Source organism: Zonotrichia leucophrys, chromosome 20 (assembly GCF_028769735.1).
Source record: "Zonotrichia leucophrys gambelii isolate GWCS_2022_RI chromosome 20, RI_Zleu_2.0, whole genome shotgun sequence".
Lineage (NCBI taxonomy): Eukaryota > Metazoa > Chordata > Aves > Passeriformes > Passerellidae > Zonotrichia > Zonotrichia leucophrys.
The window spans coordinates 507532-532291 of NC_088189.1; the positions used below are offsets into that span (position 1 = coordinate 507532).

The 24760-nt window shown below is 53.3% G+C and overlaps 1 protein-coding gene across 2 annotated transcripts in view; it reads right to left on the reverse strand.

Moving 5' to 3' along the window:
• KCNB1 (potassium voltage-gated channel subfamily B member 1) overlaps positions 1 to 21377 on the reverse strand; it is a 93294-nt gene extending 71917 nt beyond the window's left edge. Inside the window, exons 1-2 of one of the 2 annotated variants that reach the window (XM_064729776.1) lie at positions 21294 to 21377; positions 18993 to 19655 (exon numbers count right to left, since the gene is read on the reverse strand). In XM_064729776.1, coding sequence (XP_064585846.1) covers positions 18993 to 19559 — 567 coding nt within the window. In that variant the 5' untranslated portion in view covers positions 19560 to 19655; positions 21294 to 21377. Of the gene's footprint in view, positions 1 to 18992; positions 19656 to 20493; positions 20818 to 21293 lie in introns of those variants that run through there. The other variant, XM_064729775.1, reaches the window with a different exon arrangement.
• Positions 21378 to 24760: the final 3383 nt, after the last annotated feature.

Here is a 24760-nt window from a genome sequence, read left to right on the forward strand (position 1 = left end):
AGTGAACCATTTAGCCAAATAATCTGTTTAAGCTGTTTTCTAACACCCTCACTGGGGACTCAGCCTGCCCTGGCCAGTGCACACAGGGAACCAAACCTACCCTCCACTGAAGCTTAAACTCAGCCTGAGCTGGTGGGAAAGCAAACCCTCCTGCCCTCAGTTTGGACGGAACATTGTCATGTTCCCCCTTTGCCACTCATGTGAGCTGTGAAACCCAAGGCTCTGTATCCTGGGATCCTGTGGGTTCCTGAGGGAAAACAGCACATTGATGGGAAAAAGCTGAGAAAAACATTGCAGGGGAGCAGAACAGAAAAAGGCCAATATCATGAGGAATATTTCTGATTTCAGGTTGTGGCTGCACAGCTCAGGGAGAGTGGATGGGGCGCCCTATGGGACGTGCCAGATGTCCCTTGCACTTGCCTGCACTGAGGGAGATAAATGCAACCCAGAGCTGCCTTCCAGCCTCACTGCACCTGCATCCTCCCAGTTAATGTTTATAGAGCTCAATATTTGTGCAGTGTTGTGCAAGGGGAGGAACATTTACAGAATGTCCATGGGGCATCCAGGAGAGCAGCACCTCCCTGCCATGGGGCACCACTGACTCAGGGGAGGAGAGAACCCTCAGAGGCAGAGTTTTAGCCCTGGGCATCTAATTCAGATTCCACGTGCAAGTGTGGCTGTGGAGATAAAGGGCAGCCAGGATAAATCCCAGAGCACAGTGCCTGAACTGCCAAAATAGAGTTAAAATACTGCCACGTTCTCAGAACTGAAATACCTGGAAATCTGGCCAAGAAACCAGATTTTAGGGAAAGATCAAAGGATAAGTACATCTCACCAACATGTTTCCTTTTTTTTCCTTTAACTGTGGTGAGATTTGCAGGATGGGGATGGGTTTCAGAGGAGCAGCTGCCCCTCGGGGCTCTGCCCTGCCCTGCAGGAGCTGCATTAGCTCTGGCTCGGAGTAGCCCTGCCATGACTCATTCTTTCCACTCCCCATAATCCCTCTCAGTAGGGTACAGACTTAAGAGTTTTCCTCTGACTTCTGACTTCTATTTTGTTTTAATTTATGCACCTGCTTTGGAAGAGCCTTTGAAAAACCTGACAGTGGAGAAAAAAGGAGCCTGTTCTATCTGTCTGACGGACAGGCTGAAAAAATACCCCAGCACAGTGAAATTCTGCATTACCAGGAAAATAACGTCTGCATCTACAGCTTTCTACAGGCTGTTAGCAACAAGAACTGAGCCACTAGAAACCCTTTGTCAGAACAAGGGCAGAGCTTAAGGGAAAGAATAAGCAGTTCAACTGAGTCAGAAGCGTGTGGCTGACACAAGACAGAGCAAAAGTCTTTTTTAAAAAACACACCAATGAATTATGCACAAGCCCATGCTCAGGGGCCCAGGTCCCATGTCTGGTCCCAGTGAAACCAGCAGGGGCCATGCTGGCTCCCACATGCTTCCCCAGCCTCCGGGGCCAGGCACAAGGCAGCGGCTACTTCTGTAAAAGGACTTCTTTTTATGGGTTTTGGAAAGGTCAATAAATAAAATCTAGGTTTTGACATGCCAGCTATTTTAGGAAAAGTGACTTTTTTCCATTGTCCCTGGGTCTGAAACAGGGAGCTCCACTGCTTCAAAGGCACTCTGCAGCTGCAGCTCTACACACAATGCCCGACTGTCACGGCCGCACCTCAGAGCCTGCAGGTACCAGGGGCCCTTCCCCAGCCCCACGGGCAATGCGGCCCTTGCCTCCCAGCCCCTCTGCACAGCCCGTGCCCCTCCCTGCCCCCCAGAGCATCCCTGGGCGCTGCGCTCCATTCCCAGCCCTGCTCCTGACTGCCCAGGGGAAATCACAGCCTGCTCCTCCTCTGTGCCTCCTGTGAAAGCAGGGCTCATCCCAAAGGACAGATGTCACTGCTCACATCCACACCAAAGAGCTGCCACGGGCAGCGTCCTGCTGTGTCCCCTGGCTGTGCTCTCTGCTGAGGGACATCCCCAGAGCCCCCTTCCAATAAAATCCTGCCCTATGACCTTTCCTGCCTCTCCCAGAAGATAAAACTGTAATGAGGAAGATTTCCTCGAGTTACTGTTTATTTAGCACCATTTTACAGCTCTGCTGGCCTAAGGTGTGTATTTTTAGTGTCTCAGATTGCTTCTTCCATCTAGAGAAATAACAGTGAGTGCACAACATGTGCTGGAAAAACAAACAGTTTTACTGCTGGCTTTCTGGAAGCTTTTGGTAAATAGCTGCACCTGGTTCCAAGTGTACTTTGTTCTGAGGTGCTGGTGGTACCTGCCTGATGCCATGCTCCCTGAGGTTGTTAATTAAGAACCCTGTGTTTTATTGGTGATGGCAGCTGGGGCTCTGCTGTGAATGTATGAATGAATGGCGCCCCTAGAGAATATTATTATTTCTCCTGGAATCCAAATTGAAGAAATATGTGAATAATAGAGGCAGACACTCAAAGCTGCTCAGTTTATCTGATCCATTTCTAGAAAGTCGTATTATCCAGCTGAGAGTACATCAATGATGCAAAATTGCCAAGGTGGTGAGCTATTTCAGGATATTCCAAACCCAAGCAATAACATCTTGGTACTCCTGTGATGGAGTTATTGAGTGCTAATCCTTCTGCACAGCCCTGTCCTGCAGTCAATGAGCAGCTCTCCCCTGGGAAGCTCAGGAGCCTTTAGCATCTCTCAGCCTGATGACTCCAAACCTCCCTTTAATGGTGTGAGACCCAGGAATGGTTTGCACCTACATGAGAGCATGAAATTTTGAGAGTTCCTTTCCCAGGAACCCCCCTGAATGTTAATAAAGGGGAGGGACAAGAGGGCATGGGAAGAGTGTTAGAAGCCTGCTGGTCTGCACTGAAGATGGATCCCACAGGTAACATCTCCACGTTACCTCTGACCCTCACCCTTGTTAGTGCTGCAATACAAACACCTTACTGCACACAAACCTCATTGTATCATCCAACAAATCTAAACAGAGCAAATTTGACAGTTTAAGCACTTTTACAGCCTTCCCCCAGCAGTGGGGAAAGCATTTGCTCAGAAATCTCATCTACAACCCTGCTCTTCTCTCTATATTTAGACTGGTTTGGTCATTTTGAGTGTAGTGTGCATTGCTCACCTCAAGCAGCAAATCACCTGCCATCCCAGCACACTGTGTGCCCCTCTCCAGAGGCCTGGGAGCCCTGATGCCTGTGTGGGACCGTGCAGTGACCCCAGGCTGCTCTGGGACCTGGTGAGGAGCCCTCGTGGGCCCAGTGCCCGGGGAAAGGAGAGAACTTGGTGCTTTCCTGCAGCACAGAGCCAAGGGGAAGGCTCAGTTCAAACACTGCACAATGCTGGCACTGTGGGGAGGCCCTGGGGATGGGGACAGGGAGGCACCATCAGTGCAGAGCCTCCTCAGGCCTTCAGCAGACACGGGGTGCTGTTCATGGGCACTCCAGAGCGCCCCAGTGCCCTCCTGCCACCTGCCCTGAAACCTCACAAACCACCAGGGAGCTCTGTGAGGAGCAGGGAACTACAAACCAGAGCACAACACAGGCCCTGGCATTAATGCTGCTACACCATCAACTGCTGAACCCAAAGAAACTATTTTTATTTCCCTTTTTTTTTTTCCCTGAAGGTATTGGGCAATCCCATGGCAACCAGCCCTTCAGAGTGGCTGTCATTTGGTCAATGCAGCTTAAGCCATCAATCAGAAAACCAGCCCTTTTCACCTAATGTGTTTCTTTACAAAGAAGGAATTTGGCCAGTACAGACGCTGTAAAACTGCCCCTGGCTGAGCGATTTGGCCCCTGCGGGCGATTGATGCGTGAGTCCGAGCAAGACCTTTTGCTGCATGAGACTCACCCAGCCCTAGGAGAGCCCTGCCCCAGCCACCTCAGCCCAGTGGGGCACAGCCCCACAGCCTGGCAGCCCTAGAGTGCCCTGGTCACACAGCCACCGCACAGCCCATGCCAGTGTGCAGCCCCCATGGCTCCAAACACACAGCTGAGCATTAAACTGTCCCCCCCACACAAACACCCCCTGGGGAGGCCCTGACAGCAGCAGGTAGAGCCAAGCCCTGGCTCCCCCAGCCCCACGTGTACCCAGGAAACCTCAGCAAGGGCCCTTTCCCTGCCCGAGGAGGTGCAGCCCCTGGCTGCTGGGAAAACAACATAACTGCACCCCGAGCACTGAGTCCAAGGAAACCACATCGATTGTGCTGTTAAGGATTGTGTTTCTAGGATTGCTGGCTGACCAGCACTGTGTTTTCCAAACGAGACAGAAAGGGCAGAGAAATCTCATTAATGACAGGACAAACAACCCAGCAATGCAACAGGGCTTGCTTCACACTCAGATCCTGACAGAGACAGACTTCAATGTGCCAGCATCCTCTGCTCATCCCTTGCCAGATAGTCGTGAATGGCACGAGGTCATCGGTCATTAATTAGAGACAAATTTTATATTGTGAGCCTGCCAGCAGAGGCTGAGGGCTCACAGTGCCCAAAATTCCCCACACAGGAGCACTGTGAGAAGAGGGAGGGACTCACTCCCAGGGTGATAATGAGAATGGATTTCAGATGGGAATGGGTGCCCAAAATGAAAACCTGTGCTGAGTTCCAGTGCTGGGAATGGCACTGCAATGACCCATAAAATGGGTCAGTTTCTCTACCCTCTCTGCATTTTTCTTTAATTCCTTCATTACTTTTCAATGTTTTTGAAGTGCCCAAGAGATGACCTGAGAGCAAAGGCTGGAAAAGGCAATTCTGGGCAGCCTGGAGGGGTGGTAATTCCTGTGCTCACCTCTGGGTGGGAACACCTGGGGCAGGAGGAGAAAAAAGGACACCAACGCTGCTCCAGGAAAAGCCATAAGAGAAATAAAATGGTGGCTTCACCCAGCATTTCAGGACAGGAGGTAAATACTGAGGGAACATGATCCACCCCCATCTAGTCTCCTGCCAGGCTGGGGCAGGCCCAAATGGGACCCTGCCGGCCCCACTGCTGCTAGGAGGGATTACTGGGGACAAATCCTGTGGCACCTCGGTTTCCCTGGCCATCGCAGACCCCTGGCAGGGCCAGCAGACACCCAGCTCCTCCTGGCACACATCCCCTGCAGCAGAGCCCAGCACAGCTTCACTCAGCTCTGGGGGGACACACAGACCCCGTGGGAGCACTCACTGAGTGAGGCCTATGTGGACACATCTGGCTGAATTAATTAGACTGGAATAAATAAGCAGCAGGGAAATTGTGTTAAAGGCTTTGGTGCAGGTATTTGCAGCTGAACACAACCACAGCCTCACACAAACCTGGCACAGAGAGAGAGAGCTGGGGACCACTGCTCAGTGTCCACAGATGTGGTTTCTGCAGCAACTCCCCATGCCAGTGTAGGCAGAAACCACGGCAAGCATTGTCTTTGTGATCATCATGCACAGAGGCCCAGTGCCAGCTACCTGTAGGCTCTGCACGTGCTGCTCTCCCAAATTTGGCCATTCCCTGTCCCTCAGTCCCACACAGCCTGCAGGGCCGTGGCTTTCCAGCACAGCCTCCCCAGCAGACAGAGCCTCTCGTGCTTGCAGTCTAACACACAAGCATGCACAAGGACACTGTCCAGAAGGAAAACAGAGCCCAGGATGCATATTAATTACTGCTGGCACACAGCCCAGGCCAGGCTGCTGCTCCACAGTCAGGCTATAAATCTGTCCAAATAGGATTCTGACCACGTCTGCCTTGTTTACATTACTAAATTTTATGGCCATGTGCTTCTTCACCTGGAGAGGAAGAGTACCCTTGCAGAGCCAGTGCAGGGCTGGGATTTGCGGCCTGCTGGGAAGGGCCTGGCTGTGCCCGAGGCTGCAGCGCCCCTGGGACCCCCAGCCCTGCCCAAGCTCCTGCAGAAGCTTTGTGCCTTTGTTTTCCCCAGCACAGCTTCAAGCCCCTCCAGGCTCCTGCAGGGACACCCACCCTCTGTCCTGGCTGCCATGGCAGCTGCCAGAGCATTTCTGCTGTCACAGGGGCCTTGCCATGCACTTTGGGAGGATATTTCCCAATGGGGTCAAAAAGGAGTTCACCCCCCTCTCCTGCAAGGAGCCTGGCTCTGCCTTGCCTATAGGAGAGAAAAGAAAATGCTGCTTTCACCAGGGAGGGGGAAAGACCTGAGCTGAATGTGTGGTGGCAGACTCATTGCTGAATTAGAGAAAAAGCCAGGTTTCCTTCCCTGTGTCAGGCCCTTCTCACAGCTCCTGGGCCCAGCACTGTCACAGGCACAAAAAGCAGATAACAAAAAGTGTCCAAACAGACAGAAACATAAAATAAAATTTGGATTGTTAAACATCTGTTCCACAGAAACAATTCTCTGTCGGCTTCTTGGATGTTGCAGATGTCACATTAACCTGAAGCACTAAAAAAATTTAACTGAAGGAGGAAAATGTCCCTATTTTTATAGAAACTTCATCAGCACATGCTCCTGGCCTCTTCAGTGAAATGGGTCCTTTAACTGCTCCCTCTTTGCTACATGCTTAATGCTAGAAGCTGCTTAAGTCTTGTTGACTTTGAGGAGATCACTCACATACTGAGTTTTGTGTGTGCGCTGAAGTTCCCCACTCTCAGCAAGGGTTTCATTTTGCCCCCAGGCAGGTGCAGCTGGATCAGAGCCTGTGTGTGCCCTGGGGCAGACAGGGGCATCAGCTCTGCCTGACACTGGACTGAAGAGGGAGCTTTGAAAAGGATGGGGAAAGGCATCTTCCATCCCTTGTTATTGCACAAACATACAGCTCCAAAAATCTTCATTCTGTCCTGTGTCCCAAAGGAGAACATTCCAAATAATCCATATTCATTTGGGTTTTTAATCCCTCACAAAGCAGAATTCAGCAGGCAGCTAATGAAGAAGACAATTATGCAGCACTTCACACAAAGAGCAGACCAGACCAGGTGCAAGGCTGGAGCCTTGCCACAGCTGCTCTGTGCTTTGGCAGGGATTGGTGCTTCACTTAAAACACACTCACACATCCCAACAGCTTAGGGACTCAGCCTCAGAGGAAAAGAGGCGACATTTAAGATTGGTCATTAGCTGCTGACCACCCAGGACACTAAATCAGCAAGGAGACAGCCAAACTCAGCTTTATTGTGCTCCTTCTGAGGGCACAGACAGAAATGGGGCAGTGAGCACACAGGCTGGGCTTGGTTTGCCCCTGGAATCAGGGCTCTGATGCTCAAGGAGTGGTGCCCAAAGGACCCTGTCCAACCAGACAAGCGTGGGAGAAGCAGAGACAGGTTTTCAATCTCTCTAAAGCAAAGAGAGATTTTTGCAGATTTTGGTCAGAGGCGCAAGAGACTAAAAATCCCCTTTTAGTGCAGGAAACTCAGAGCAAAGCCCAGCCCAGAGGTGCCAGGAGCAGCCAAGGCAGTGCCTGGGGGCTGTCCCTGTCCCCTCCCTCACTCTGGGGGAACACAAACCACAGCAGTGCCTGGAGCTGAGCTCCAGCCCCCCCATGCCTGGCACACCCTGCCCCAGTGCTGGACCCCAGCCCGGGGCTCTGAGCTGGGCTCACGTCCCTTCCCCTGGCACCCAGGCCAGGCTGCCCATGGCATCACAACCGGCCTCACTGATCCCACACCCTCCTTCCCACTGCAGCTCGGGCTTTCTCTGTAAAACATATTTATTACTCGTTTTGGGGCAGCGTACACGAGCTGTGAGTCAAGACCCTGTGGTACTTAGTGCTACATAAACACAGAACAAAAAGACAGAACTTCCTACAAAGAGTTTATGGATTAAATTAATTACATCTATAACTTCTGGAAGTGGCACTGCCATGCTCAAGTTATCTAGACCATGAAGCAAATTTTGCAGAAGACAGTGCAAACCAAGATGTATTTCACAGCCACTTTACCGAAGCTCTTAAGAGCATCTTTAAAAATAATTATTAAGTCAAGTGGGTTTCATTCCTGGACATTCATTCATAGCCAGAAACTTCATCAAATATGTTATTTAGCTTGATGAACATGCAAAAAATAATGCAATTGCATTATGAGCACTGTCCCAGTGTTCAGCAGAGAGAAAAGAGAGGCCAAAGACCCCTCTGTTGAGACCCAATGCACTTGCCTAGCATGATGGAAATCTGATATTTGAGCTGGCATGTGCTGGAGCTTTGGCCAGGGCTGCAGATGTTAAATGAGACCCTTCCCTGGGATTGCAGGAAGTCTAAAGTTACACCTATAGAATAACATTGTGTGTAAACACAGACAGAGAGAGCACAAACACAGCAATTATCAAAATGCACTCTGATACCTGATGTGCTCTAGAATGCAGCACATCTTATGTTTGGGGGAAATATCTCAAATATCTCCTGATCAGGACAGTTGAGCTCTGCAGAACTGAGGTCAATCAGACTCTGACTGACCTGGGGAACCTCAGAGGCAAAGAATAACAACAGTGTGGGGAATATGAGAGGCAAAGAATAACAATGGTGTGTGACTGCCCCCAGTTTAACTCAGCTACAGCTGCACACTGAGTGGGCATTGCTGGCAGAACATTGGTGCTCATTCACTTTTCATCTCTGTTGTGCCCTAACAAAAACTGCTCCTAAGGCATGCCAGCCCAGGTAACGAGACAGAGGTGCTCAGGCAAGGCCAAGGGCTGAGGGGAAGGAACTGGGCTGAGCTTTGCAGCCCAGCTCTGCAGGACTCCCTGAAGCTCTCCTCTGAGCAGGAGAGAAGGAGCAACATCATGTGGGGACAGCACAAACCTGTGACATGCCCTGGTGGTCAGCTGGGGTTAAGGAGACCCTTTGTGGGACCTGTATGCACCTGCTGGGCCCCTTGAGGGTAACCAACAGAGCCTCTCCTGGAGCAAGGATCAGTCAATCCCACGCTGAGGCAGCTTCAGAGAGGGCTGACAATGCTGCCACCAGCCCTGCTGCTCTCAGCCAGGACACAGGGGCTGCTGCCAATCCCAACTTTCCTCTTGCCAGCAGAGACAATGCTGCACTGGTCAAGAAAATCTCCTCTCTGCTGTGTGCAGCCCGTGTCCAGCGCCCCAGAGGGAACAGCACTGAGGCAGTGCAGGGAGGCTGCTGGATTCACACAGAGCCCAGCACAAAGTCTGCTCCAGCCTGCCTTCCTCTCCATGCCAGCTGTGCTCCTGCCTGTCCCTGGGAGATTTCCTTATTCACCGTGTCTTCTGCACTGTCATATTTCAGTGCAGATTGATAGCAAGAGTTACTGCACCAGGCAGGCGTGAGGATTACTTAATTAATGTTTGTGAAGCACTTTTAGATCCTCACATGAAAGCAGCTAGGAAACGCAACATATAATTATTATGTATTATTAATAAACTTCTGGCACATTGACAGGAGGGAAGACAACGCTTCTCTTTTTTTATCCTTTTATTTTCTAAAAAGATTCAACTTTTATGCTATGAAGGACAGATTTCCCAAAAATTCACAAGTAAGTAAACAGGGAGTGAAAGCTCCCTGTTCCACCAGGAAGGCAGGCAGCAAACACTGCCTGAGGAAGTGAGTTCCAGTCCCCATCAGCCCAGACACTTGGGAACCCATGGTTTGTGAGAGTAGCCAGCCATGGAGAAGTGCAGGGATGTTGCTAACAGTGGAAGTGGTCAAATGCACCAATTACAAGGAGCAGAGAGTTTGTTTAATGTGTGGTCGCTATGGTTGACAAAAGCATGCCCTGCAGAAGCAGTGAAGTGTGCACAGCAAGAGATGGACATTTTCAAACAAACAGAAGAACCACAGCTGTGTGAACCAAGTTTTTCAGAGCTGAGAGCGTGCCAGACACAAGCCTGATTCCCAGAAATACACAGAAACCCAGTCTCAGATGGATTCCTGGGCAGCTCCACTGAAGGGGTCAGCTCTCATGGACTCCAGCTGCTGCTTGAACATTTATGGCTGGGATCCAGCTGCACCAGGGAAAGGGGGCCCAGAGATTGGGGTGAATTACAGCTCTGCCCCCTCCTCCACCACAGACCCTGAGGAGCCTCTGCAGCCTCTCCAGATAAACCAGGACAACCACACTGCTCCGCCTGGCAGGGCGGCCGGGAGGACAAACAGCCAGGACGGACAGACAGCAAGCCACGGCAGAGAAGGACAGGAGAACAGACAGGGATACAGAAGGGTCCTCAGGGAGCCAAGCTGCTGCTCCTGGTGTGCCACCACACCTTTCCATCCCTTTTGTGCTGCCATTGGATGCTGCTGAACCACCCAAGAAAAAGCACATGGAAAATATTCCTTGCTATGGGAAGGGTGCTCACTGTAGCTCCTGCCCCTAGAAAAGATTTCAAGTGGTGACACTGCAACAGACCTCTTTGCTCACACCTTCAATTTATTCTTTTAGCAAAAGGAGGGGGTTTTTAAGATATGTCCACAAGGAATCTTGAATCTGAACATTTGGTAAGCATAATCGTACTTTGGAAGCATTTTGCCTATCAGTACCAATGAGAAAGCATTTCTGGTGTTTATGCAGTTTATGTACTGCAAATGAGATTTACAGCTCCATTTTGTTCAAAAATGAACTAGAGCAAATGGACTTAAATAAAATAAAACAAAACTAATCTGTGCTTTTGGCTAGAGACTCTGCACAAATCCTAGTCCAAACAATATTGAGTAAGTTCAACTCATAATAACAGGAACTGATTATATACAGCAGAAAAAAAGAACTTTCAAATAAATTGTTCCTTCAATTTGCTTTGACTGTTCACCAGCTTTTGTTAGGGACACAGGTTTTTAATCAGATTAGACAGAAACCTGATGGATGCTATCGATGTCAGTTGAACACCAACAAGTGCTTGGTTTTGGCTTTGCTGTTCATTTATCTTGCCCAAGCACAGAACCAAGAGCCCAAGTGCTGAGCTCAGGCCACCTTCCCCCACTGCAGTGCCAGCAGCTCAGGGAAGGGTCACAAATCATCCACAGCCCTGCAGCAATGGTCCACATCACTGGGCCAGAGTAACTGCAAACCTCAGCACAACCCACAGGAATCACAGCGGGAACAGGGAAAGGGGGAACACACCAAAAACTGCAAATCCATCTTCAAGGCCAGGCTGGACGGAGCTCCCAGGCTGCCCAAGCCACGCTCTGAGCTATAAAGGTGGCAGCTGGGGTGTCTGAGGAGACATTGCTCCTGTTGGGTAGCACTTGGTCACTCATCATGGCATTTGCTGAGTTCAAAGCAGAGCTGCTTGCACAGATTAGCTCTTAATTGGAAATAAATAACTTCCTCACAGAGGTTAACTTTGGTGAAAAGGAATCCCCACACGGATGGGCAGGTTTAATGTATGTTCATACATCTTAATGCACAGTGCAGCAGTGATGTATTGTGACTTATCTGAGCATTTCACACCACGGGTTTTCCTGTGTGCCAGGCTGACATCTGCACTCCCTTGCTGCTCAAAACACTTGAGCAGCATCCCCTCCCTGGAAACACCCCAGTGCAGACCTTCTGCTTTTAGACCTAGCAGAGGAAAACCTGCTTTTCTTCTGTAACCACTCATCCCCCAAACCTGACCAAGGTTCCAGCACCTTCCCCTGCAGGCTGGGCTCCCCTCAGTGGGAATGCCTAAACAACAAGGGGGCTGTTTCCTCTCTCCATGCCCCGGACACACTGTCTGAGGGCTGCCAGCCCTCTGTAGGATCTGTGGTGGGCAGTGCAGGGGCCACAGGAAGCTCATCCAGACCATGAAAATGTCCTGGTGGCACTGGAGGCAGGGTCCCCCCAGCCCTGCCCAGCCTTCCCACTGACCTTGGGCAATGGTCACCTGCTCACCTTAAGATGGGGATAATACATATATCACAGGTTTGTCCTGGCCTTCACTAATCCATCTTTTCAAAGCACTTTGAGAGCTTTGCTTGATGAGCACAGACACTATAATACTCATCTGTTCCAAATACATTCACAGGGAGTTTTACCCTCCACAGATCAGCACTGGGGCTGCTGGTGTTACTGGGGACCTAGAAAATAAATCTGCTTGGGAATCCAGTGCCTGAGGAGGGCCAGAGCCAGGCACCGAGGCACAGTGCTCACCTCAGCCCTCTTCCAGGCCATCCCTACAGTAAAGGGTGGAATTTCTCATTGGAAATCACAACAAAACCTCACCAAGGCATTCTGGTAAACACATTCAGCATGTGCCAGACTGTGTAGGAGACAGGAGAGGCCAAAAGAGAAGCCAGGGCAGTGGGGAGAAAGCAGAGACCAGGCCAGCTCAGGGGAAGCTCTCGACAAGGTTTAGAATTGCTGCACTGAGGAACTGGGAATGGCAGGAGGGGAACACGAGGCTGGTGCCGCAGGGGCTGAGCCCAGGGATGGAGAGAGCAGGGCTGAAGCAGCTTGGGCAGGGCACTGGGGCATGGGCAGGGGGTGCCACCAGCCCTCAGTGCCTGCCTCAGCAGCGTGGAGCCCTTCACCCCCAGCCCTGGGGCACCAAACTGACCCAGGAGGGGCTGAGCCTCCAAACATCACAGCTCCCATCAACCACACCTGAGCCTTACCTGCCTTAGCACGACAACATGGATGCAGGGAGGAGGCTCACCCTGATGCCTTGCTCACACACAGCAGCCCCACTGTGCTGCTGCCAGCCCTCTCTGCAGAGTAAATCACTGTGACTGTGTTTATTGGAAGAACTAAGTGATCAGCTGTGAACTTTCTTTGACATAAATATTTTGCCATTAGCAATGACAAATAGCAACGCTCATCTTGTAAAAGTAACATTGGGTTATTCCTCTCCATGGGGGCATTCACATCATGAGAAATCAGAAGGAAATTGTGATTGGAGAAATGGGCAGAAGGCAGACTGTGACAGCAAGGATATTTATCCATGTGTGAAAAGAGTTGAGAGAAGAATGGATTTTTCCATGGAGCTCTGGAGTGCAGAGCCAGCCCTGGGCACTGTGGTGGTCAGCACAGGCAGGGCCTGGCCCCCATGCAGGGGCTTTTCACAGGTACCTGTGGCCAAAGGCACACCTGCACATTGGGCACATCATACCACACCACAGAGCCTGGGGAGCTGGGCCCAGCACTCCTCGTCTGAATCCCACTATTACTAAACCTGTGCAGTTACAGCTGAACAAAACAGGAATTTTCCATTGTTGCAACATTTTCTACTTTTTGACTGGCGATGTTGGCACCTCAAACCCTGTCTGCTCTCAGGCTGAACAGGATGGGAGAACACTGAGCAGCGAGGGGAATTAATTTCTCAGAGATTTTTCCAAAGGTACAAATGAGAGCTGGTGCATTAAAAATAGCACCAACTATACTTCTATAGCACACGTCCTCCAAGGAATTCAGCCCAAGCATGTAAGCTGCTCACCTCCCTCCAGAGGCAGGCAGGCTCTCATGGATGAGGATGCTCAGGCAGCACCACAAGCCCCTCCAGGCTCCCCTAGCAGGGAGTTACAGAGAAGTTAAAAATCCAGCAGTGTCCCAACACACACGTGTTCATCCATGCTGTACTCCATGGACTGGATGGTGAGAGCATCAAGCGAAATGCAAGGCCCAGCAATTAACTTTCCTTTGATGGAATTCTCTAGAGAGCACAGAGCTGCAGGCCTGGATGGGAAACAGCTGAGCCCAAACCATCCTCAGTGAGGAGTGCCAGGAAACTCCTGCCTGGATCCAGGGGCTGGAACAGCAGCTCTGGGAGAGCATCCCCTGGGACAGGTGAGCATCCCACCTGGAGCGCTCAGAACCAGCCTATCCCTGGCAGGTGCAGCCCATGCAGGAGGCAATGCGTGTCACAGGGACTCCCAGCAAGTCTCTTCAGAGCCAGCAAAGGGCCACAGGACACAGTTCCAAGCTGGCAGTTGTACCAGGCTGTGGCTGGGGCTTTCTGCCCCAGCTGGGGGTTTGGGGAGGCTGCAATGGAGAGGAGCTCTGGGAGCTGGCAGCACAGCAATACACCCTGGGCAGGTCCACCAGCGAGACAGAGGACATTGCAGGGAACTAAACATAGGAATTAGGGCTCCCCAGACAAAAGATTTAAGTCCACTGGAAGGACAAGACCCAGAAAGCAGCTGCAGGATGAAAAGAGATTGATCCAGAACAGAAATCACTTGTGTCCACAGGACAGGGCTGTGCTAGAAGCCCAGAGATAAGCTCCAGACCAAAGTGACAAATCCCTGAACCCAGGGGACAGGCTTTGCAATGAGGCTCTGCTCTTGAGGATCTCTGAAGATATGAGTTCATTTTGGATGAAGGGAAAAAGTCTCCTATATATAGCAAAAAAGCCAAGGCAGTAGCTGCATCACACTAAAAAAAGTTACAGATGGAGGCAAAATATGGGCAATCTGCCTTTAAGAGTCCAAGTCAGCATGTGCCCTGAGCTGGGACCCTCGGAGACAGACAGGACACAGCCAAGATGTGACCCCTGCCATTCAGGAGAGGGGTTTCCTCTGCCAAATGCTAAATTCAGGCAGGTTTGGAGATGAATGAAAACTGCACACCATAAGGGAGGGCCAGGAATAGAAAGCCCATGTGGGGGAAGAACGCTCTAGATGTAGCAAACGCATCTCCAAGAGGCTTTTATCATTCTTATTTTGTCACTACTATCAACAATAATAAGAAAAGAGCTTACAGAGCATCCTCCCCAGTCCCTAAGCAATGCATCCAGAGATTAGCAGCAGAGAGCAGTGGGCAGCAGAGAAAAGCTGTTCAAGGAATGTAGAGGCATGCATAATGAGATTACCGAATTGGAGTTGCATGTTTTCAAGGATAAATGCGATATTATTGCACTGGCAAAGGCATAGCAGGAGCAGGGGAAAAGATGAGAAATAGCCTGTCAGAAGGGAGGGATCACTGCAGCTGAGCTCCCAACAGGACAGGGACAAGTGGGAAGTGGAGGCAGCGAGGAGGAAAGGAAGTGCACATCCTACTTGACATGCAGATATGCAGAGAAGCTTTTTGCAAAGTGGGTGATGTCATCGTGTTTTTCTCAGCCTTCAGGACAGCAAGAGAAAAATAGATGAAACCAGCACATGCAGAGGAGTCTGTAAGACGAGCAGACTTCCCCCCCACACCCCATGCAACACTAATTGCTTAAATATTGATCGGGGAAATCATTTGTAAGGACTAAAGGAGGAAAAGAAATACTTTCCTCTTAAGAGGCAAAAAGGGCAATGTTCCTGCAGAGCTGCTGGAAAGGTCCAGGCGATCGGAGAATTTCCAGAACCATAGATGCTAGCCTAAGACGTTGAGCTGGTCTAATTTGTTATTTGTTTATACTGGAGAGCCCCAACAACTGCAGTCTTTTATTTTTCAGGATAGCACAGACATGAAGCCTAGTTGGAATTACAGCTAGGCTGGCTGTCCCAGGGAACAGGCATTGAGTGACCCATGGATCCTAACTGGCCTTGGTCAGGGGAAAGCAGCAGCTTCAGAGGGGACTTTGGCAAGGCAGGATGGTGGCTGGGCTGAGGGTGGCAGGAGCCAGCTGCCCAAGCTGAGCCCTGGCAAGGGAAGGAGCAATCAGGATCAAAACCCAAACCAGAGCGCTGGAGCTGTGTAACCACTACTGCCCTGGCTGGCATGGGCACCGTGCCCGAGGAAAAGCAGCAGCTCTGCCTGGCTTCTGGAGAGCTGCTTTGCCTTCCTGACAAAGGAAAGCTGCCATGCAACAAAGTGTGAGAGCTACTCCAGAAAATATCTGCACCTCGTCAGCTTCTAGAGTAAACCATGACAGAAACGAGCACCAGAGTCCTCTGTGGTTAAAAATGGATGTTGTGAGTACACCAAAGCACATGAAGAATACTATTTAAAAAACAAAACCAAGAATCAACCACCAAACTATTAAGAGAGACTGGGAGAATGATAAAAATAAGCATGAACATGCAAAAACAGTGATTGCAGGAAGAGGAGAAAGCATCCACAAAGCCTGCAGTGAATGTTTGTCAGGGATATGCAGGCAAATAACCACAGGAAATGGGAGAATCAGATCCCTTAAAATATATGCTAAGGTTAGAAGGAGAGGAGCACAGTTTTATTTCATAACTGCCTGATACTTTTTCCATTTGACAGAGGCCAAGTCCCCGGAGTGCTGCATTGTGTGCCCGGGGGTTTCCCTCTGGGCAGGTGAGTGCAGGGAGCACAGAGCATCCCAGCCCAGGGCAGGGGGCTGAACTGGAACCCCTTTGGGCACGGGGGGCTGCCCTGGCCAGCTGGAGCCGTGCTGGGCTCTGGGATCACCCAGAGGGACAGAGGGGCCGGGCTGTGCCAGGGACAGCAGCGCATGGGGGGACAGCAGCACATGGGGTGACAGCAGGGGGACTGGGGGACAGCCCAGGGACAGCAGCACTGAAATCCAGGAGGGCTCTCTCCACTCACAGACAGGGCAAAGCCTCACACATAAATTAGACCCTGCTTGCCACGATGGTTGGTTTAAAAACCAGACAGAGAAATTAGAACTGTCCAGGGGATAAGAACGCAACAAAAACTCAGGTCTGGGGGATTCTTCTTCTCTTATTTGAATGCTATTTTACAAGCTGGGGTATGCCACGTATTGTCCCATTTAAATAAATAAAAATAAAAACCATAAAAACAAAGCCAACAAAAAGCATCCAAGAATTAAAAAAAGGCAACCCCAAATCCCTGAAAACCAAGCAAATAAAGAAGTCTGTCTGTTTAACTGGTCCCAGTATAAGCCAGGAGTAAGCTGGTATGGAGGGGTGAGGCGCAGTGCTGTGCAGAAAATGTTAAAATGCAGCCAAAGACCCTGGTTTGGTTTGGGGGAGAACCTGCACCTGTACCCGTTTCCCGGACTTCTTAAACAGAACATGAAGGTATCTGGTATCTGTTGCATGGAAAAGCCTTTGCACTGAGTGGAACAAGTCTGAAGAGAAAAAACAAACAAGAGTAGTTCAGATTTCCCCAAGAGCAGTTTTAGGACCTTGCGTGACATTAAACCTCACAAGAGTTTACTTTGTTCCTTTCCACAGGAACAGTGTGAGCTCCCAGAGCTGGCAAGGCACAGCGAGTCTGGCTGCAGGGGAGGCGACAGGAGCTCCTGTGCCCCCTGCACTGGGCAGGCAGCTGGGGAAGGAGCCGGAGCTCCAGCAGGGCTCAGCCTGAGCCCACACTCCCTGCCAGCAGCTGGCACAGCTGCACAGGGCAGGGACGGGCCAGGCTGCCAATGCCTTCCCCATGCCCTTCCACCACAGGCTGCAGGGTGAGTCCAACCTGTTCAATATGTGCATTGAACTCGGGCAGGTGATCAAAGCTAAGGGCATCCTCTGGCAGGAGGGAAAGCAGCCCAGCAGCAGGGAGCAAATCGGATCAAGAGCAGGCTTAGCAGAGCTGCTGTCCCTGCCGGCTAAGCTAATTGTTCTCCAGGCCTGCTTGCCCTGCTAACACACGAGGTGAGTGGGAACCTGTGCTTGGGAACTGCTGCAGTATCTGAGCTCTGAGAACACACAGCATCACTTCCATTGCAGTAATGAAGGCACAGAATGGCAGCTTTAAATGCTAAGGGTAATGATGCATTTCCATTCCCTCTCAATTAATCCAGAGCCTGCAATGCCGGGTGCACTTACTCCGAGAATTTTCTCAGAAAATGAAGCTAGAGTATTTCATTTATAAATCACAAAAGACACTTATTTGGCAAGAATGACCCTTGCTCATATACAATAAATCATGAACATCAACAGTCTCTAATGGATTTTGAGTCAGTGCCACAGACAGCAAAGCCTGGGGCCTGTGTTTCAGGATTCCAGGACTGTGCCAAAGGAGCCTTATAAATTATTAATGTGTTCATCACGGTGTCATCTGTGCCACTGGAGAGATAGAAGCACTCTGGGGCTCTGTTCGACATTAAAAAAGTGATAATGGGTTCAGCAGGCAGACCATGCCTCCCCTCCCCATGCCAGGCTGAGCCAGTCCATGTCTCACAAAATCCCTTCCCCAAAGTTTTATACATGTTCTTGGTTCACAACATGCAGCATTTTGAGAAGAGAAAAAAAAGAGAAAAAGAAGTCTGTTTTCACAAGTAGACCATCCAAGCCAGACCCCTAAGGGATGGAGCCATGGTCTGTGTTTGCAGATGTTTGTACAGAGGCATTACAGAGGCAGCCAGGGCTTCTTGTGACTTCTCTGCCATACAGTGAGGACATGGGTATACAGAAAATTCAAGTTTTGGTCCCTACTGCTCAGTCTCTCATGCTTTTCAGTTATTCATCCCACAGTTTTCAACCTCTCCCCCTTCACTTTTGTCCCCATGGTTACTGAATCACTGTGTTCGCAGAGATTTTCCTCACTAAAGAAAATGTGACTAACATGAGGCAGCTAAATTATCAGAGCCAACTCTGACATTGGTTTCTCCCAACATGGATCTTATCTTCAAAATGCCTTCAAGTAGATCTGTCCACTGAAACCAACTTCAGAGTAAGCAGCACTTCAGCTATTGACAATGCTGCATCACTTGCACAGGGAAGAGTTTAAAAAGGCTGGAATCGGGTAAAGGATGAAAATCAAACACCAGCTTTAGCAGACACACAGCCTAGGAGTGCGTGATACAAATAACTAGGAGACACATTTCACTACAAAAACAAAACTCAATTAAGCCCTGGAATGGGAGGCATTATTTCCTCACTCCACCTGGGTCTAGGAGTTCAAGCAGAAGTGGCTTCTTGAAAGCCAATTTGGTTAAGCAGCAGAAGACTCACGCGTTTTAGGCCCAAAGAAATGTCTGTTACAAACTGCACCAACCCAGGCCAGTGGGTAACAAGTCTAAAACGTCCAGCCACAGCAGTCTTTGCACACTGACCCACTGCTCAGAGAAGCTTCTCCCACACTGAGCAGCCCAGGTTGCCTCAGGGACGCTCAAACCACATGCCTTCCAAACTACCAAAAAAACACCCAAAAAACATTGAAATTCATTTGTATATGAGAGGCCTTCCTCTCCTTCACTCACAGCATCCACCCAGCCACAAGTGCCCAGGCACCAAAGCAAGGGCAGCTCCTCAGGGAGCATCACCAGTCAGGAGCCAGCAGACAGCAGAGATGTGGAACGCTTACCTTGGCCGCTACCGAGGAGTTGGGCTTCTCCAGGAGGTCCCAGAGCTTTTTCCTTTTCTCAGCACAGCAAGTGTTATCGAATTCCTCTCCTTCCCTTTCCCTCAGGGTCTCTGCTTCTCTCTTCAGCTCCTCGTTCATCTGCTCTTTCTTCTGGTGGTAGCGGGCCTGGCAGCAGGACTCCAGGTAGATCTCGTCCACCCCCCAGTAGTCCAGCTCCTGGCTGAAGGACAAGGCGCACATCTCCTCCATCATGTGCAGCTTGCCGGTGCGATAGAAGTTCAAGATCGAGGTGAACGCCCCGGGGTGCCTGTCGAAGAAGTACTCGTTCTCCTCCAGGTTGTAGTCGTCGCAGATCTCCATGAGGGAGTCGTGCGTGTTGCAGTCTCTGAGCTTACCCAGCCTGGTCCGCGGCAACCTGTCCAAGGTGCGCCAGAGAACCTCGTGGGCCAGCCCCCCCACGTTGAGCTTGACCCTCCGGGAGCAGGCCTTGCTCCTGACGATCTCGGTGGGGTCCGGAGGCAAAGAGGTAGTAGAGCGAGATCCATGCTTATTCATCCCCAGAGGCATCGCGGGTCCCGCTCGGGCTGCAGGCGGCTCGGTGCGGCGCGGGGCAGGGCGCGGGGCCGGCGCTGCTCACCTCTCGCTGCCCTCCATGCCCCGGAGCTGCAAGAGAGGCCGCGCGTGGGTCCCCGCCCGCCGCCCCCGCCGCGCCCGCGGGCGGGGAGCGGGGCCGCCAATGGCGGGGGGGCGGCGGCGCTGTCCGCCCGCCGGTGCTGAACCCGCACCCGCCCGGCCCGCTCCACGTGCGGCCGCCGCTGCCGCCGAGCTCCCCCGGGCGGCGGCCGGGGTCCCCCCGCCCCGGCGGCTGCGGAGCCGGGCTCGACCCCGGGAGCCGCTCCGCGTGCGGGGCTGCCCCGAGCAGCGCTCGGCGATGCGCCCCGAGAGGCGCCGGGCCCCGGCCGGGGTGCGCCGGCACCGGGCTCCCATCGCGGAGGGACCCCGCCGGTCCCCACCCCAGCCCGAGCGGCCCCCGGGCTGCCCCCCGCCCTGCCCGGCCGTGCGGGCTGCGGAGGCTTTCAGTAACTCCAGCCTTAGAGATTTCCCGAGGAAGGAGCCGGGGCAGGGAAATGGGAGGATTTACAGCCACTCTAACGACGCGCTCTGCCTCTCTGGGCTGCCCAGGGACGCCCCCCAAGCCCCCCACACCGGCCTCTGCGTAACCGGGAAAGCAACGAACCCGGGAATAAGGAAAAACCCCGAGCCTGTGTTAGGGAACCGGGTGGCTCCTGACAGCGCCGAGCACTGTTGCTTACACAAGATGGCACGAAGAGAAGCCCCGGCGCAGGCAGGAGCGGCTCCCCGTGCACCGCCGGCACAGCGCGGGGCTCGGCCCCGTCCCCGCCGCCCCGGCTCCCCCAGCCCCAAAGCGGAGCCCCGCCGCCGCGCACGGGGAGAGCGAGGCTGGCGTGGCGTGGCCCGGCCGAGCCCAGCCCTCACCTACCTCCTGCTGCGGGCTCCCGGCGCGGCGGTGCGGGGCGTGCGGGGCCGAGGGCGGCTACATCCTGCGGCGGGGCGGGCGGCAGGGGCGGCCCCGCTCGCATCCCCCCCGGGCAGCCTCAGGGCGGAGGGATGGCGGCGGCGCTCCCGGCTGCCCGCCGAGCCCAGGGGGAGGGGAAGGGAAGCGAGGTGAATCGGCTCCTTCGGCAGGAAGCTCTCCCAGGCCTTCCCTCGGCTGCGGCTCCCCGCTCCTGCCCGCGCCCAGCGCCGGAGCCGCGTCTGCGCCGCCCCCGGCCCGTCCCCGGCGCACGCGGAGCGGAGCCCCGGCGCTGCCCGCCGCCGCCTCGGCCCGGCGCTCAACAAGTGCAGCCCCGGCTCCGGCGCGGCCGTGCGCGGCTGTCCCGCGCGGGGCGGAGGGCTCGGGGCCGGGGCCGGGCAGCTCCACCGTGAGCCGGAGCCCAGCATTGCAGCGGGGCCGCCCCGCTCCGCTCCCCGGGCCCTCCCTGCGCAGCTCGGCGCCGGCGGAGAGCGCCCAGGCGAGGCAGCAGCCCAGAGCCCCGGCAGGGCCCCGCCGCCCGCCAGGCGGTTCCGAGCCCAGCCGGGAGCAGCGGAGCGCAGGCAGGTTGCTCATCACCCCGGCTGGGAGGGCGAACCGGGCCCTCGCCCCCACCCCGCTGCCCCTCGTCGGAGGAAGGAGCCCGCAACAATGGTCGCAGATAATTGCAGAAACACATAGGAGGAACAGCAATGGATCTCTGCTGCCGATTAGGACTATAAATACAACGTAAAGCAGCATTTACTAACCTGAAAACACAGCAGAAATAGAGAAAACGTCGACTTTCAAGGCAACAGTGCAGCAATCGAAGTATTCCTCTGCCAGGCTGTCCCTCTTATCTCCTTCCTTCACTCCCACCAGGGAAAATGGCCCTCAGCAACAGCCTGGAGAGCCATTAGCACCAATTAGCATCACTTAATGCAATTCACCTGTTTGGACTGCTGTACCAGGGGTACACAGCTGTGCCCTTCTCTTGCCTTGATTGCTCGTGGCTCCTGGACTCCAGTGACAGTTCCTGAAACTGGAGCCCGGGGTCTGATTTTATGTGATTAATTAGGGAAAATGACCCCAGTGCTGCTTTCCCCCATTATCTGTGCTTCTCTCGCCCATGCCTGGCTCCTGCTGCCCAGTGTTCTCAGTGTCAGTGCTAGACTGTTATATTTGATGTTTGAATGTCTACATCTTCCTGAGAGGAGGCTTTCTGAAATCCCAAACAGTGCTTTTGTCCAGTACTTCACACAACTCTGTATCAGCTGTACATTTAGGAATTTGTTACGAGGAGTTGGTCACTACCTTCCTTTTGGAGAAGAGGAAATTAAGATATAGAAAAGCAAGATCACCCAGAAAGGGGTAGAAGGAAGAATTTGGAATAAAACCTGTTGACCAGCTTAATCCCAGCCCAGGGCCCCTCCAGTGAAGTAGCTCCTCCTACCCCATGAATGCTTCCAATGCAGGACAGACATTAGGGCAATATTGGGAGCATTTCAGCTCTCCTGTTGCTTTGTCATCATTTCACCTCCGCAACCAACTTCACTGCCCTTACAACAGAGACAAAACCCCTGATGAGGGCCAGGAAGCTCAGTCTGTTAATGATTATAAAATGCTTTGAAACTTCCAGCTGGCAGGTGCCACAGGAGAGCAAGGTTTGTCAGCACTGACCTCCTGGGCACATTATCTCCCCCCGTGATGCTGGGAGATGCGTCAGATTCACCAGTAAATCACGGGGGGAGAGGCACCTTGGCTTTGCTAGCAGGGCATTTGTACCTTCCTGCGTCATGCAGGCTCCCTGCCACTGCCACGGGCGTGCTCTGCCCAGGCATGGAGAGAAAGCCCTGGGGCAGGGGCAGCACAGGGGCAGGGGCAGCACAGGCACCCCCAGAGCCCCCCAGGGGCAGCACAGGCACCCCCAGAGCCCCCCTGGGGCAGGGGCAGCACAGGCTCTGCAGAGCTCCCCCAGAGCTCCCCTGGGCAGGGCAGCACAGGCTCTGCAGAGCTCCCCCAGAGCTCCCTGGGGCAGGGGCAGCACAGGCACCCCCAGAGCCCCCCAGGGGCAGCACAGGCTCTGCAGAGCCCCCCTGGGGCAGCACAGGCACCCCCAGAGCCCCCCGGGGGCAGCACAGGCTCCCCCAGAGCCCCCCAGGGGCAGCACAGGCACCCCCAGAGCCCCCCAGGGGCAGCACAGGCTCTGCAGAGCCCCCCTGAGGCAGCACAGGCTCCCCCAGAGCTCCCCTGGGGCAGCACAGGCTCCCCCAGAGCCCCCAGGGCAGCACAGGCTCCCCCAGAGCCCCCCAGGGCACCACAGGCTCTCCACAGAGCCCCCCAGGGGCAGGGCAGCACAGGCTCCCCCAGAGCCCCCCAGGGGCAGCACAGGCACCCCCAGAGCCCCCCCCCAGGGGCAGCACAGGCTCCCCCAGAGCCTCCCAGGGGCGGCACAGGCACCCCCAGAGCTCCCCCAGGGGCAGCACAGGCTCCCCCAGAGCCCCCCAGGGGCAGCACAGGCTCCCCCAGAGCCCCCCAGGGGCGGCACAGGCTCCCCCAGAGCTCCCCTTCCCCGCTGCCGCTCTGGCCCCTGCTGAAAGCGGCCCTGAGGGAGCTGGAGAGGGAGCCCTGCCCAGGGCAGTCCCTCCAGCTGGCTCTGCCCGGGGTGATCCACGAGCCTGGGGGAGGAGAGGATGTTTCCACCCCCAGGACATCTGTTCCCTGCAGCATTTCTTGTCCCACACCAAGAGTTTGTCAGCGAGGGGCAGTACAGGCCTGGAGATGCAGAAATGTGCATCCCGCTCGCTCTTCTCCAAGGTTATTTCACCCACTCTTGGTTTGGATACACATTTCAATTGATATTTTTGTACTCTGAGCTTTGCAAACTCAATTTATGGTTTGTTATTTCCCCAGCCCGTGGAGCCAGCCAAATGTTTGGATGCAGTTTGTGCAAACCCTGTTTCTGCCGGGTATTACAACAGTTATTGACAAGGAAACACCTCAGACCCGAGCCCCTCACAGGAAATGTGCAGAGCACAGCAAAGATATGTTCTCCTGGGCCTGCATTCAGTGCCATAGACATACCTGGATGTCACTGCCAGGCAGGGCAGCTCTGTAAGGCAGTGCTAGATGTGGAAATAAACATCCCTCTGCTGATGTGCAGTGACTCCTCTGCCTGCACAAGGAAAGCATCGCATCTTCCCAAACACCTGCGCCATGGGACGGTCTGGCACCCTCCTGTCCATCCTGTGAGGCAACAGGGAAGGCTGGCTCACCTCATTTCAGTGCTGGCAGACAAACCAAGGGCTGTGAGGAAGGAAAGGCTCCTGGTCCCTCTGCAAAGCGGGGCCCAGCCCTGTCACAGCGATGGTGAGTGGGACACAGGGTCCCCACAGCGAGGGAAGCAGCAGCTTTGGGGGCCCCAGGTTTGGCTGGTCCCCATTGCTGAGTTTCACACTCTGGAAGGAGCTCTGAGGTAACAATAACCCACGCTGTTTTCACAGCCCGAGGGCCCTGAACTGTTCCTTGGGAGTGGGACAGGCAATCACGCACAATAAACTGCCTCTGTTGCACAGTGTTTCCTATTATGTCCCTTTAAGACTTCCCTCAGTTTCCTGGGATTTTCTTTCCAGACTGGAAACACTTTAGGTACAATGGAGATTTTCTGTTATAGCCCAAAATTCTTTCCCTTAAATGGGAAAAAAATTATCAGGTTCCTTGGCAGAGATCCATAACAAGTGTTGAAAAGTGCAAAAAGAACTGAGATAGATAGTGCTTGTGCTACTGAGAGCCCAGGAGCGTGGAAATACTGGAATACCAGGGGGAAATGCTGGAAGCAGAAGCAAAATACGATCCAAAAATGAACCTTAAAGAAAGACAAAGCGTTGAAGTTCTCAGCTTGTGTAAACTTTTTGGATGCAGTTTGGAGTCCCAGGGTGGCCCAAAGCCCCTTGCTGGGGCTGGCTTCCCTCCGTGCTGCTGCCGAGGAGGGGCTGGCATTGCTGCAGCCCCGCTCGGCCTCTGGAGCAGGGCAGGGAGCGCTCCGGCCGTCAGAGCAGCAAACCCCAGGGAAAGCTGCAGGGCTGGAACAGCCAGCAACGGAGCACGGACAGCCTGAGGCTGACCAGCAGGGAAACTGGGCCATGGGGCCGTCTGAGGATCACATCTCCTGCCTTGTCTGGCCCCTCTTTAATGCCAGTGACATTTTTCTTTCTCCTTGGGCTCTGCAGCCTGAGAC